Consider the following 15,432-nt stretch of genomic DNA (forward strand, 5'->3'; position numbering starts at 1 on the left):
AAGCTGTTCAAAGGAAGTGATTACTAATTGCAATAAAACACACAATATATTTATTGTTAAAATTAAATTAAATTTTTAATTTTAATAATGAATTTTAGCCCCTGTTTAATAGCTATTTTTTAAAAGAAGAGTTTTAAACAGTGATTTTTTAAAGAACGCGTGGTTAAAAAATTGGAAATAATTTTGAGTTTACGGGTAAAATATTATATTGTATAAATATGTGATTAAAAATGAGTACAAAAATTGAAGAGTTTTATTTTAAAGAGCGATAAAAAGAGACTTACTTGGGTGTTCCTAACTAATATTTTAATGAATTTTAAAGGATTATAAATTCTAATAAATTTTGTGGATTTGAATAGATTTTTAAAAATTTCATAAGAATTTCATCAAATATGGTAAAATTTCAAAAAATTTGTTTATATGTATTTTTAAGCTTGAAATACATCTAAATCTTTTAAATCATTCTATTAATGAAATCTTTATAAATCTACTAATTATTGAGTTTATCTAGATTTTAATGAATTTCATTAAAATCTCAATAGGGGATACTTAAATTTTAATGAATTTCATTAAAATCCAATAAAATCTAAATTGAAGACAATCTAAATTTGAAATGACTTATAAAATTCATTATGATCTCAATTGAGAACACCCGCTAATTAAATCCAAATTTATAGTGAGTAATATAAAAACGTTTTAAAAGTTTAGTGGTCAAAGTTCAACTTTATCAAATTTCAGTGGTCAAAATTCAATTATCTCAAAGTTTAATGAGCAATAGAAGACATTTTTAAAATCTCAGTAGATAAAATTCAAATATCTCAAAATTTAACGATATAACCAGGCACCACATATGCATTCCATTAATCACGCCATCAATTTTGTTAGAAGTTTAAGATGAAAGTTAAGTTAAGATGGAAGTTAAATCATTGAGTAATGTACAACGTTTTTTAAAATTTAGCTGTTAAAATTCGACATTTTAAACTTTATTTCGAATATATACTTATAGGTGACCAATTGAACAATTACCTCCTATGAATATAGAAAATCATTTTCTATTGAAACTCAATTTTATTTATTTATTTATTACCCCCACTAAATCAAGTTAGCACCCTTTACGCTCGTATTCTCCCTTTCTTTGTCTTTATCCAAATGAAATTAAGAATCAAATCAAATCCAATTTGAAATTATAGGGTTTTTCTCAAGAGGAAAATAGTGTAGAAAACCCAATTTTGTGGCGAAAGGCCGGGTGTATAAGCCTAGGGTTTTTGAGTTGACAGATCTGTGTGGCTGAGTCTAAAAGTGAATCATAATCCTCAGGATTCACCATGTTTTGGCACATGGGCCTCCCCACTGCATCACCAGTAAGTGGTTTTATTTTTCTTGAATATAAATTTTGTGATTTTTGTGACTGGTAGTATGGATCCAAATATTTGGGCATTCTTCTGGGGTACGTGATGTAATTTTGGGAGGTGGTAGAAGAGTGAGGTATTTATTAGAACTGGACTGTATCTGTGGGGACAATTGTATAATTAAATTTCTCGTTGACCGTTATGCTTTGGCGGAATTGTTATATTGGTTAAGTGTATTGGAAGCAATGTAACAGTATTTCGAATAAGTAGACACAGTTACCGTCTAGGAAGGATGACTGGTGCAGCTACTCCACATGTTTTTTAATAAAAACCCTTCCATGTTATATTTTAAAGGATTTTACTATTTCGAAAATCTGTGCAAGCGGAAAAGTAATGGTATTAAAATTATATCAGCACAAATATTGTCTTATTTGAAATTGCATTGAAAATCATTTGATTGGATGAAGTATTGGGAAAGATTTGAAGGATTCGTATGCTTGTCTATTTTATTTTTTCGTCCAACTGGGAATTACTCAAACAAGAGTTCTTTTGTAGCAAGATTGAGTAGTAATGTTATGTAGATTGTCAAAATATACATTATTTTCCTTTCTTTTTAACCTCTCCTGCTGCATGGAGTCAAATTCTTCTTATCTTTATGGTTTATTAAACGAAACATGAATCTTGCCCATTCCTTTCAATCCCAAGCGAACATGTTTGTGATTTTCTATTTGTCTTGTTGACCCCGATCGAGTTCTGACAACTTTTGATCTAATTGTTGGTTTCTGAAAAATTTTAATACTTATATACATATTCATCGATGTTTTTGTGGGAAGCTCTTGTAGATTGGTTGAACAAAGTGTATCTATAGTTGCGTATGTATTGCTCCATAAATATGCCAGGCTGAATATAACTTTTATTGTGTTCACAACTACCTTAAAATGCTCCATCTGAGCTTTGTACAAAAATTTCATACGTTTTAAAATAAATATAACAAAATATTTTATTCTTTTCAAGAAATGCAACACTTATTCAATAGCAATAGTAATTAATCGTTGTTTTTTGAAGGTCAATCTATTCATTTGTATAGATAATACTTTTCCTTGGCTCACTAATAAGAGCCTACTTGAGCCCCATCTTTTTTCCTAAAATGAATTTTGGAATTATATTTTGATGGAGAATGTGTGGCTAAAAAATAATGAAAATTTTGGACTATGATGCTTGGTCTCGGGTATGGATACGTATCTAAGTGTCAATTCTTCTATTTTTAAAAATTTAGGGTACGGGAACATGGTTAAAAACAGTCCAAATTTCGGCTACGGGTACGTCTTTCAAATTTCAATTTTTTTTTTTTTTAAATTTATGAATACCTTGAAAGATACTTTTAATTATTTTTAGATTAATTATTTACTGAACAATGACCAAGATTTGGGGCTTTTTTTTAAATAATACTGGCCTTCTATCTTGAGCACATTTCATTTACGAAATAGTACCTAGGGGAACTTGACCCTAATCCTCTATGAAAAGCTATTTCTGTCTTAGTGGGCCTCTACATCTTGAGCCCATTTCATTAACCTGACATTAATCCTCTGTTAAAACCTTATTTCTCTCTTCCCTCATCTCATTGTGCCACTTCCCCGCCAACTTCTTCCCATCCAACATAGAGAAGTCAAATGGGTCGTATAATTTGAGCATAGCATAAGGAAGCAGAATTTGTATTTAAGTCCCACATCCATTATCGCAAGGGTCCTTCCCAATTCTGTACTCTAGCATAGGCAAGTGCGCGACTCATTTTCTTTTCCGGTGGCCGTCGCAACCAGCCTTCTAGGTTGCTGTGCTCGGTTGATTTTTGTCGTGTCCGCCCCATATCCCATACCCGTAATAGTGTTGTATTGGGTCGACACTCTGGCTAGAATGGAGAGTCTGAGTATCACAAGTTTTGGGTTTGTGTGTAATATTATTTTATTGAAGAATGTGTGGTTGAAAATAAGGAATGATAAAAATGTACTTTGAAAATAATGGGGATCAAACAAGGGCTAAATCACCTAATTAAATTCACTCAGCATTTATTAGTTTGAGCGTTCTGAAAGAGATTTAGTGTCATAATCATATGTACCTCTAGCATCCACTGCAATGTGCGGATAAAATGTTATTTTTTATGCATATTTGTGTGCTCCTCCTTTTTGTTATTTCATGGTGACTTAAGTCCTGTCTTGAATGTGTTTGATATGTTCCATAAATATCATGTGTTGTTTTCTGAGTAATTTATTAGGTGAAAGAATATTTTTTAATTTCAGGTGGAGACCATTTTAGACAAAGAAAATTTTACACTGGAGGAACTTCTGGATGAGGATGAGATAATTCAAGAATGTAAATATGTTAATGGCCGTCTTATTAATTTGTAAGCTCTTGATTCTCTCATCATGCTCAAACTTTGAAGATAATTGCTTTTAATTCTTTTATATTCCACTTAAAATAGTGTAGTTCTACTGTGTCATGCCTTTAATAAATTTCTGTGTCAGAATTCGGTCATGAGAACAAATTTTCGTACACTGTTGAAGTAATTACTTTTTGTGTTTTTGACCTGGAGCATGTCTTATGCAAGAAAACATAATCTCCTTTCATTTTCCTTTTGACAGAATATTCAGTAGCTATTGACCATCATAAACTAATTTTATGCAAAACCATCTTGCAGTTTGCAGGAAAGAGCTCAAATTGAGCAACTAATTAGATACATAGTGGAAGAAGCTCCAGAGGATGCTGAGAGACTACGCTCGTTGAAGTAAGTGTGGAATAGAATAAGTACATGTCTACATGCTAGCTTGTGGGCACTACTTCGAGGAGCTGTGATAGTTGTATTTCAGAAGAGAAGCTTCTTATTAGTAACTTTACTTGTTTCTGTGTGTAGGTTTCCTTTCATTGCTTGTGAGATTTTCACTTGTGAGGTTGATATAATACTCAAAGCTTTGATAGAGGACGAGGATGTGAGTTATGGAAATTTTTCTCAATTTACTCCATCGTTTTTAATCTTGACTCTTACCAGATGTCTTGTTACTTTTGAGTGACAGTTGATGGACCTGCTTTTCTCATTTTTGGATCCTGAACGCCCCCATAGCACACAGTTAGCTGGCTACTTCGGCAAGGTAAGATTATTGGTGCTTGAGTTTAATATTTAGGAATTACGAGTAGTTTCATATAACATTTTGTCAAGGTGCAAAAGAATTTAAAGAAAATGAGGCTAAAAGGAAAGACCTTTATTTGTGGATCTGAATTACCTCTACATTAAGGTTGAACTATCAGTTTTTTGCTAAAATAAGTTTACATTTTTTCGCCAGTTGAATGTCATAATTGTCCTTTGCCAATGTCTTCCCATTTTTTCCTTTCTTGTCTTTGTTTGAGGGTCGATTTGGCAAGGTTGTTATGATTAGAGCTTTTCGAAAAGAGCTGTGACTAAAAAGCTGTTGATTGTTTGATACTTAAGTCGACTATTTGGCAACATAGCTAGGAAAGTGCTTTTGATTTGTTAATTCTACGTGTTACATAATTATTTAACTAAACATTATACATTAATTTTATATCTTATTTTTTTATAAATTAAATATAAAATCTATAAAATTAAATATTATAATTAAATTATCTTGTTACAATTATTTAAGTATGAATTGTATTATTTAAATTTCTTTTTAAAGATGCATTAAATATGACATTTTAACATGTGAAATATAATACATAGGAACTGCCATAATTTTGTGTCTTCTTGGATTTCATTTCTTAAATATTTTATCATGTAACATAAGAAAAGTTATAATAGATAAAATTAAGATAATAACATGTAACCCTTCAAAAAGAATCTTTAAATACAAATTAACGTAATACATTATTGTGTAGGACAACTTCGATATATATTACTAAATTTATAGCATAAATTTTATCTTTTTAGAAGTTTCATTAAATGCAGATTCCAGCTTCCCGTAAAAGCTGATTTATTTATTTTTGTGTGTGTTGGGGGGAGAGTGGGGGCTTCTCTAAAATAGCTAAAAAGGTGGTTTTTTGTTTAAGCACTTATTGACATTAGCCAACCATCCATTATTTTAATTAAAGTACTTTTTCCCTCAGGCTCAAAGAAGTACTTTTGGGCTTTTAAAAAGCCCTTCCAAACACACTGAATCTCAGTTGTTAGTTCACAACTACTAATCCTGTAACCGATATTTGTTCCTCCATCAAAATACTTAGCTGTCAAATGTTCATCGGTGCGTGATGGATTAAACAGCTTGGACCTTTGAAACTTATAGCTTGTTACCACTGTGCCTGTCTGAGGTTTGTTTAACTGTACAGCAGCTTCAGTTTCTGTCTAAAACAAAACTCTATCACGAACACTCAGTCGCTCAGCTTTCGATCCTAGCACATCCAGTAGTGCATTAATGCTATATGTATAATTGCTTAGGGATAATGGTATAGCATTTGTGTAACTTCATATTTAATATGTTTACAGTTGTGTAGACATTGATTTGAGTTTCTGCATGTCTATTGGTTTTGGAGAGAAATATCTTCTCCTTTGGAGTGGTGGTAGTGTCAGAGTAAGAGATTTGTTTTGTTAAACAAGAAATCAGGGAGGAGCAGCATTCAGTGGAAGACATGAAAATTGTTTTCATCATTTTGTTTTTGTTTGCTTATCGTCAAGGATGAACTTTAGACTTATAATACTTAGACTTTGTCACAGAATAACAGTGTTTTTGTCCTAGAATCCAAATTGTCATATCCTTTTCTGACATGTATATGTTACACTTTTGTTCTTTGTTCGTGTCTGATTATCATATGACTTATATTTGTAATACTTTTGACTTTGTCACAGAATAACAGTGTTTTTGTCGTAGAATCCAAAGTTGTCATATTCTTTTCTGCCATGTAGATGTTATACTTTTGTTCTTTGTTCATGTCTGATTATCGTATTTCAATGTCTCAGGTGGTTGTGTGTCTCTTGTTGCGGAAGACAATTCCTCTAGTGAATTACATACAGGTAGTGTCCAATACCTCGTATTAGTTAGTTTATGTATTTTTTGTCTGACTATGAGTTCAAGTGTTATATCTTATGGACCAATAACAGCTGTGGACCCAGGTACTATCTTATAGGTCTCCGTCAGAGTCGGCCTTGGAATTTTTGAGGCCTTAGGCGACCAACCATTACGAGACCCTTAAAAATACTTTTTTTAACAAGCCTTACAAACTTAAATATATAAATAAATAACAATAGTTAGCACTTAGCAACCATGTTTTAGTCTATTAGATGATTCCCAAATGCAAAAACAAAATGTCCATAATTAAGATCTTGAAACTCAATCTATAGAGACTTAAAACATGTGATTCATGAAAGAGAGAAAGAGTAGACATGCCTTGGGAAATGAGTTTTACACAAATTTAGACACATCAGATACCTCATTAATTATTTTGTAAACTCATAGCACCTCACAATTAGGTTTATCACTCGTGGCACTTCCAACTCATTATCTCTCTAACACGTGTATACATATATTTATGCTCTCTCTCTCTCTATACACACACACACACACACACGTACTACTTATCTCTCTATCTTTCTCTACATGCTCTCTTCACACTCCCACACTGCTCTCCACACACATACAATTCATATAACACTCATCTACTATCTAGACAATTCTACCAAAAATATCGGCCTTCTTACTTCTCTAGATTATTCGGCCAAGGCTGTGCAAGAGAGAACTTCAGAATGGCGGTGGTTGCTGCTCAAACCTGATTCTTCTAGTTTCTTCTAGCCATGGTCCATGGATGCATAATCTAGAAATAATGCTGGCTGAAGATGGACAACAAAAATATTCTGAATTGGAGGGGCCGTCCCTTCAACTTCAATTTCCTTTCCTTCCTGCAGCGTATCCTTTCCTTCCCTAACGCTTAACAGTTAACCCTTTTCTATTGGCGCTGGTATGCATTTTGAGGCCCTAGGCCAAAGCTATATTTTTGAGGCTCAGGCGTTTGCCTAGGTGGCTTGGCCTCAGGTCCGGCTCTAGTCTCCGTGTTTTAACTGTTTGATGGTATTATTTCTGTTGGAACTTTCAATAATTCAACTAATTTGGGCATTTTAACATGTCACTAGTTTATTCTTAACATTGACGAAAGGGCAGAATTATGTATCTTAGCGCTTGGGGCAATGACGCAGTTAGTGAGGTTCTAACCGAGGCACGTCTATTGCTGCTTGAAGACTATTTCAAAACCCCCTCTAAAGAAAGGGGAAAAATAAAATAAAGCTAAACGTTGGCATTAGAGGCGAGGGATATAGAAATACCTGGAGTGACCTTTTACTGGATCCTTAGAGGTCTGCCCGTCGGTACCTCGTTTAATTAAGGCTGCTCCTCTTTTGGGGGTCTTTTTGACTTGTAATTACTGAAAAGCTTGTTGGAAGTATATACCTTATAAAACCCGTGCACAAAAAAAGAAATAGGGAGTGCTGCATGTCTTTTTTCCTCCTTATGGATGGAGAGTGTCACTAGGAAACAAATTTTAGCTATAGCTTAGGTATCCTTTTCTTCTTCATGCACTATATACAGATTTTCCTTTTTCCATTGAATTATACCAGTGTTCAACATTTATTGTACCTCCTACTTTACTATACACTTTATTCTGTAGGAGCTGACATTTTCTTTTGATGTTCACTCAGGCTCATCAAGATATTATCAGGAAGCTTGTCGATCTCCTCAGAATTACATCTATTATGGAGGTTCGCTATTCAGATTTCTTCAATTTTCCCTTAATGTGGTAGCATCTGCTGAAAGTCCTAATTCATTTCTTGTTGAACAGGTTTTAATTCGTTTGATTGGTACTGATGAACATATACCTGGAAACTCTGTGGACTCAATGCAGTGGTTGGAAGATGTGAACGTGCTGGAAATGATTCTTGATAAGTTCAGCTCATCGGTATGTTGACAATCTTATATAACAATAAATAATATACTGTCTTCCAGCTTCAGCCATTGGTATTCGGTTATTTGGCTTTTGTGAGTGGAAGGGATGGATCCTGCCTGTTTTTGATTTATACTCATAATAATCGTCATGTCTAGGAAGGACGAGAAATATATGTGCATACGACTATGCATGTCATACCTTAATGGGTATTAAAGTTGCACAATTCTTTAAGGAATGAACTCAAGTATCAACCCTAAAAAATGCTATTTGAAGATTAAGTTATAGTTCTTAAGGCTTAAATCTTTATTAACCACAGAATTATTTTTCAAGTTTTTAATCTATGAAGATTAAATTCAAGTTTTGTATTGTTTTATTTCTTTTGGTGTTGTTTTATCATATATACTTGTGTCATTCGCAGGACTGCCCAAAAGTGCATGCTAATGCTGCAGAAACTCTGTGTTCAATAACTCGGTATGCTCCCCCGGGGCTAGCTTCAAAAATCTCCAGCCCAAGGTAACATTGGTTACTTCTCTAATTCCTTTTCATTTCCTAATTTACCCATTTTCTTATCTGGATTGAAATCTGACTGCTTTCACAGTTTTATAGGAAGATTGTTTCGTCATGCTTTGGAGGACTCACGACCAAAATCTGTATTGGTTAATGTGTTGTCCATTTGCATATCTTTGTTAGACCCCAAGAGGCTAACTTCAGTGACTTATTATATGTACAACCGCCAACTGGCTTATGGATCAGGAATCACTGCCAAACCTGAGACGGTAGGAGCCATGCTGGAGAGACTAGGTATGGTTGCTTGGGTTGATATGATTCCATGACAGATAGCTCCTGATATATCCCATCAGCATAGATAATAGATTAATAGTTGGTGCCTCCTAAAACTTTGTAGAACATGTTCACTCATCAGCTCATCTTAGATAATGGACTTGCTCATTTTGTTTGTGTGTTCCCAAGTACTTGTCAGTAAATCAAATGTGAATCTGAAGCTCATATTTCATTCTACAATCTGTGAGATATCGATGGGATCAGGAGGGCTTTCCAGGGGATGTGTGGGAAGTAGATAGATACATGGAATGCACAATCGGAAAAGAAAATACGGGCTTTGCATGTTTTTTTGGGGAAAAAATTGTTTTTATACTTATTCTTGTTAATCTTTTTCAAATAGCTTCCTCATTCCTCTCTCTCTCTCTCTCTCTCTCTCTCTCTTTGTAATGGTGCTATCTTCCTTTCTTCTCTCCATTTTTTTATTTAATTTTTTAATTTTTCTTTTTGAGTTCTGTTTATGATTGAAGTGGTAACTGCTTTTGTAATGCACTGTTACTTCATTTCAGTGCTCTTAATGGTGTTATTGGAAATCAGTTAGTGTTATGGCTTAAACATCTTGAAATAATGTTAGTAAGAATTTTTGTTACCTTCCTTCACATTCAAATCTATATATCTAATGACAACAATATGCCTGCTGTTTTTCTAGTTAGGAAGGAAAATAGGAAAAACAAAAGATGAGACAAATTAGTATATTAAAGAAAGAGAAATGCTTCAAATTGCCAAGTATTGAAGCTTCAGCAAAGACACTCCTTTCCTAGATTATTTTGTTATTGTGATACCATCAGCAATAAAAGCTTGTGGAATGTGCTAGTTGGCATGAAGACATTGAATTGATTTTATTCCGCAGGTGATCTCCTCAAGCTTTTGGATCTTTCATCTGACCATGTCTTGCTGACTACTTATGGCAAGTTGCAGCCTCCTCTTGGAATGCATCGTTTGAAGGTATAAGAAATTGATTTGCATATCTGTTAACGGTTAAAAATACATGATTGTGCTTCTTTGCACATTCATTCACTCTCTCATTCTCTCCCTCCGTTCATATTTAAAATCTTACTTTGATCAATGGCATGGATTGGTCAAATCTTATTGTGAAAAATGTATCTTTGCAGATTATAGAGTTCATTTCAGTCTTAGTGACTGCTAGTAGTGAAGTTGCAGAAAAGGAAATGATTCGATTGGGTGCTGTAAAACGTATTTTAGAATTCCTTTTTGGGTAAGTTTTCTACCCCAGTTTCAGGTTATGTTCACTTGTGGAAAACAAAATTTTGAGTACTCTAAATTGTATATCTTCTTATTGTAGGTATCCGTACAACAATTTCTTACATCATCATGTAGAACAAATGGTACTTTCTTGCTTGGAGAGCAAGAATGCTGAGTTTGTTGAACATCTACTTCATGATTGTAATCTTACTGGCAAGATTCTTGAAGCAGAAAAGAACTTCACATTGTCTGTTGATATAAACAGGGTAATTTTTATTATGTATCCTTGGTTAATCTAGATTTCTCCCATGCATATATTTTATATTATTTTTACTATACTTAATTCAATTTGTTTTATAGTGGCAAATTACATATTTTGTTCGATGTGTTTGAATTATAATGAAATTAATTTCGGTGAATATTCTTGCAGCCGACTGTCACTGCCGAGGGCAAATTGCCTCCCAGGATAGGGAATATTGGACATTTAACTCGTATTGCTAACAAACTTATTCAATTGGGGAATGACAACAAAGATGTACAGACAATTGTGCAGGTTCTTTTCATTGCTTGTGTTTTTCTTTTGGTGATAACTATCATCAATCATATTGTGTTTCATCATAACTAGTATGCAATCTCCACATCTAACCATCACCATATGGAAAAAGGTGTTCTATTATATGTATATTACAAAGCTCAACATGTATTGATTATTGGTTTGGTTTAGCTATTTTCTATTTTGACGCTAAAGACTTCCAGTTACTTTATTTGATTTTTTGTTTTTTGTCTGAATTGTATGGCTTAGTGGTTGCTTTTTTATAATTGATATTTGAGTGGATGCATTCATAGACAAGCTGATCTTAATGGCAGTAAGGAGGTGCAGAGAGAGTCATTTTACTTGAATAATTTGTGCTATTAAGGAAGTTCAAATTTTTTATTGGCAGGAAAATGGCGAGTGGGTTGAATGGCAGACAAATATTCTCCTTAAGCGCAATTTGGTGGAGAATGTCTTCCAATGGGCATGTGGGTGAGTGTTATACTTGATGTTTTGACTTGTTGCATTGGTGTGAGCAATGGATTTCCCCTTTTGGCTAGCCTGATTGATGTGGCACAATTGACTCTTCTGAATCCTTAGCTCACACATTATTGCGGATGTGTCAGCTTGTAACTTCTTGTCTTGTTTACTTTAATAGACTTCATTTCCAATTAAAAACTGTGGGCATTGCCACTTGCTTAAGGCTGACACAAACTTTCAATCTAGTTTGGCTTTCATGTCTGCATTGTGCCATCTCATCTGGATAGAGCAAGTTGAAGTCATGGATGGGGAAAGATTGAAGTGAAGGATAGTATTCAGGACTAACAGAATTTTTAGACTTCTCATCCTATGATGGAATCAACCTCTGACATTAAATTACTTTATTAAAATGAATGTCAAACACCCTTAACAAATTAGCCATCTAAATCCAGATGTCATAAATGAACTAGAATTTGGTTTGGTTAGATGTCAGATTCTTTTAGTTCATTTGTGACATCTGGATTTAGATGGCTAATTTATTAAGGGTGTTTCTTCATTTGTAGACTGGTAGAGAGTGATAAAGATTGATGGCCCCGAGCTTTGAGTTATGTCAGTGTGTTCTCGCCTTATGTTTTTCTCTGCTCCTGTTATATGATTCTCTTTGCAAATTATTGGCCACACTACATTTTGGTAGAAAAATCTAATCGTATTATGCTTGAAGATTGACCCAATTATTAAATTATAAGGGGGTGAAATAATAGATGTGGTGGTGCTTTTATTTATTCGATTTGTATGCATTTACTGTAATAGTTATGACGCAATTGAATAAGAACTAGACTTGTAGGAGGAGAGTTAGAGAGATAGGAGAGGGAATTAAAGAGAAATATTATCTTTATTCTAGGGCTAGACATGTTTCTGTTTGTTTCAATTTCTCTTTAAAACCGACCGAACTCGAATTTTCGGGTGTTAATTAAATGGAATCGTTGGGTCCAAATTTGATTATTCGGTTCCATTTCGTTCTGTTTGTTCAGTTCCATTCGATTCTCGAGTTTGGTACAATAATCAATTTTTTAATATTTACAACGCTACATTGATTCAACTAATGACGTGTTCAATTTTAGCTCTTACAAAATAATTTAGTCCAATCCTGCGATACTTTTGCATCTCTCTTTATTGAGTTTTGTTATAAATTTGACTATTAAAATCAAGGGAAGGTAACGAGCTCACAATAATGAAGAGAGGTGCAGCTGCACTTCCAATTTGATTTCTCCTGAATGGAAGAAACGGCACTACGGTGGAATGAGAGATTTGGATAAAATTTAGGTCAATTCGATTAAGTTGAGCTTATGCTTGGGCTGGATAATTAGAAATAGGAAAATTATATTTTGGGTTTAGGCTAAGTTACTTAGTTTAACAAATTTTTATTTAGAAAAAAATAATTTGACTTATTTAATATAGAAGAAATTAAAAAAAAAATTAGGAAGATTCGATTTTTATTCAGTTCTTAGTCTAGAATTGAGAACCAAACCAAACCCATCAGTTCTTCATTCAGATAGCTATTCAAGTATTTAATTTAAGAAGAACTGCTCTGTTTAGTTCGGTTTGGGTCCGTTGCAGTTCGGTTCAAGAGTTTTGTCCAGCCCTACTTTATCAATGATCATATTGTGTCTTACAATGAAAACCCCTCTCATACTAAAAATCCCTAACAAAACATGGAAAACTACCTAATAGTAATCATGGAAAGGAAATAAGTAAAATCAACTAAACAATTGCAAAATAACTTGTATTTCAATCTATGGCAACTTTCCCATAAACAATCTTTTTAATAATATCCCAAGGATCTCCATAAGGTTGTCAATGATCTTGTTTTCTGAAACTTTTTGAGTGCTTCTGTAATGCCTCAAATCTACTACACGCGCACACACACACACACATATATGTTATTTAAAATGAGGATTTGAAGTATTAACAAAATCTTTCTTATCTAATTTATACGGAATTTAACATTATTAAGTAAATATTGGGATTAGATCGATAATTTTTTATCTTTTTCAATTCAACAATTTAAATGAAAAATTGCACATCTAATTCAATCTTAAATACAAAGATTTAAATTTGTTAAATTGAACTCAACATGGGAATCAAGGAATAAAATAATGTGCACAAAATTTAACATAAATTTATTCTTAAAATAAAATTTACGATAATCATTTCTAAGATTTTGCTTGGCGGCCCTGTAAGCATGAGTCGATCAATCTTCCACCCGCCTTCACGACCCGTTCTAATATGACAAGTTGTTGTAAGAGAGTATTTTAAAAATATATGCATATTCTTATTAGCGTGATATAAATGTAAAATGACATAACATGCCGATATTTCTTAGGTTTAGAGCAACTGGTCGCGATATCCTATAAATTAGAGAATTTCTTAAGGATTCCTACATCCCATAGGATTTACATATTCTACCTAACGGTCCTCCCGTAGGATTTAACATATTTGACCTTACAGTCCATCCCGTAGAATTTAATATATAAATCGACCCGAAGGCCTTAGAGTATTTCATGCCAAATTCTATAAAAATATCAAGAAAATAAGAATTTACCACTTGCATAAAGTATTCCTACCTCAGTTGCTACCAACATATATGAAAATATAGCTTGTGAAAAAAATAAAAAATAAAATAATATATATATATATATATATTGTCCAAGTTTTGGGCCCAATTACATTACAAGAATTAAAATAATTTTATATTACAAGAATTATTGACTCACAAATAAAATTAGGTTAATAGTATATATATATATATATATATATATATATATATATTTTGCCACTACTATGCATGTAACTCACATAACTTAAATGGCATTTTTCATGTTAATGAGGTTAATGGAATTAATCATTATTGGTTAATGATTTTAATAAATTTTAAATCAATTTAAAGTGAATGTTATGTTTAGGTTTAAATTAATTTAATTACCTTTTCCAATTCCCTATAATCATACCATTGAAAGCTCCCTTTTTCTCAAATTATTATCATTGTTATTATTAATAATAAAATATTTGAGGATAATACTTTATTTTTCTGTTAGTATGCCTCGAGCATAACTAGTTCAAAATTACTTTTTCTTGAGTCCAAATTATATTATTTAGCATAAGCTACAAAATGAATATAATATCGATATATTTTTATCAACTTCTAAAATACTTAAATATTCAACCTAAATTATTTACCATAAATTCTAAAAAGTACACGCAAGTAAAATAAATCATTTATGCAAATAAGTAGGTCGCATCTATCACTTCAACTTTTGGACTTTAGTGTGACGACAAGACTGGGCATGGACTATTTCATTCCCTAAATGACTGCCATTAAATTTAGCACATGTAAAAATATAATTAAAATCCGGGGAGTTACAGCTTCAAATCAGCAATAACAGATACTTAGTTTCTACTTTATGTTGTTGAATTATTTTTTTTGTCATCTGCCGCAGGAGGCCGACTTCCCTACAGGATCGGACAAGGGATAGTGATGATGATGATTACCAAGATAGAGATTATGATGTTGCAGCTTTGGCTAATAACTTGAGCCAGGCCTTTCAATATGGAATCTATAGCGCTGAAGATATTGAACAGGTATGTAATGTACTCCATTGTTTACCCATTTTATCGAAGCATTGTTTTATTTTTGCACTTGAAAGAGAATAATAATATTTGGAGAATTAGTGAGTAGAAACTGGAATCTCTGTGTTTCAAAATTGAAGTTCACACTGGAACATTGAGTTAATGCTGAAATTTTTTGCGGTACGAAGATTTCTTGACCATGAAGTCTCAATTGGATTTCAATTGCTTCTTTGCTTGCAAACTTGGAAATAGGAAAATTATAATGGTTGGATATATAGTGGTAGTTTTTGAAGCTTTGATTTTGAAGTAGGGAAGTTTGGGTTATTGGTTTTGTGTCTGTACAGTATGAATTTTTGGTGGATGATTTCCGTATGCTTTCTTGTTTTTCAAGGGTGATAGGTGCTTTTCCGATTAAAAACCCTATAAAGGTCAATTTTGCACGGAGCAAGCAAAAATGATCTTTGTCAAGGG

At 32.9% G+C, this 15,432-nt stretch overlaps 1 protein-coding gene across 2 annotated transcripts in view; it reads left to right on the top strand.

The window, feature by feature from the left end:
- Positions 1 to 1,069: 1,069 nt before the first annotated feature.
- The window catches only part of LOC111370484 (serine/threonine-protein phosphatase 6 regulatory subunit 3-like), a 32,139-nt gene continuing 17,776 nt past the window's right edge, over positions 1,070 to 15,432 (top strand). Inside the window, exons 1-17 of one of the 2 annotated variants that reach the window (XM_022992201.1) lie at positions 1,071 to 1,361; positions 2,626 to 2,668; positions 3,644 to 3,747; positions 4,042 to 4,128; positions 4,255 to 4,330; positions 4,415 to 4,489; positions 6,310 to 6,363; positions 8,038 to 8,097; positions 8,178 to 8,294; positions 8,701 to 8,795; positions 8,881 to 9,083; positions 9,970 to 10,064; positions 10,232 to 10,335; positions 10,423 to 10,588; positions 10,753 to 10,875; positions 11,264 to 11,346; positions 14,832 to 14,973. In XM_022992201.1, the coding sequence (XP_022847969.1) occupies positions 4,418 to 4,489; positions 6,310 to 6,363; positions 8,038 to 8,097; positions 8,178 to 8,294; positions 8,701 to 8,795; positions 8,881 to 9,083; positions 9,970 to 10,064; positions 10,232 to 10,335; positions 10,423 to 10,588; positions 10,753 to 10,875; positions 11,264 to 11,346; positions 14,832 to 14,973 (1,314 nt within the window). In that variant the 5' untranslated portion in view covers positions 1,071 to 1,361; positions 2,626 to 2,668; positions 3,644 to 3,747; ... (1 more) ...; positions 4,255 to 4,330; positions 4,415 to 4,417. Of the gene's footprint in view, positions 1,362 to 2,625; positions 2,669 to 3,643; positions 3,748 to 4,041; positions 4,129 to 4,254; positions 4,331 to 4,414; positions 4,490 to 6,309; positions 6,364 to 8,037; positions 8,098 to 8,177; positions 8,295 to 8,700; positions 8,796 to 8,880; positions 9,084 to 9,969; positions 10,065 to 10,231; positions 10,336 to 10,422; positions 10,589 to 10,752; positions 10,876 to 11,263; positions 11,347 to 14,831; positions 14,974 to 15,432 lie in introns of both variants that reach the window. The other variant, XM_022992200.1, reaches the window with a different exon arrangement.

The sequence above is a fragment of the Olea europaea genome, chromosome 21 (assembly GCF_002742605.1).
Source record: "Olea europaea var. sylvestris chromosome 21, O_europaea_v1, whole genome shotgun sequence".
In the NCBI taxonomy this organism is placed as follows: Eukaryota; Viridiplantae; Streptophyta; class Magnoliopsida; order Lamiales; family Oleaceae; genus Olea; species Olea europaea.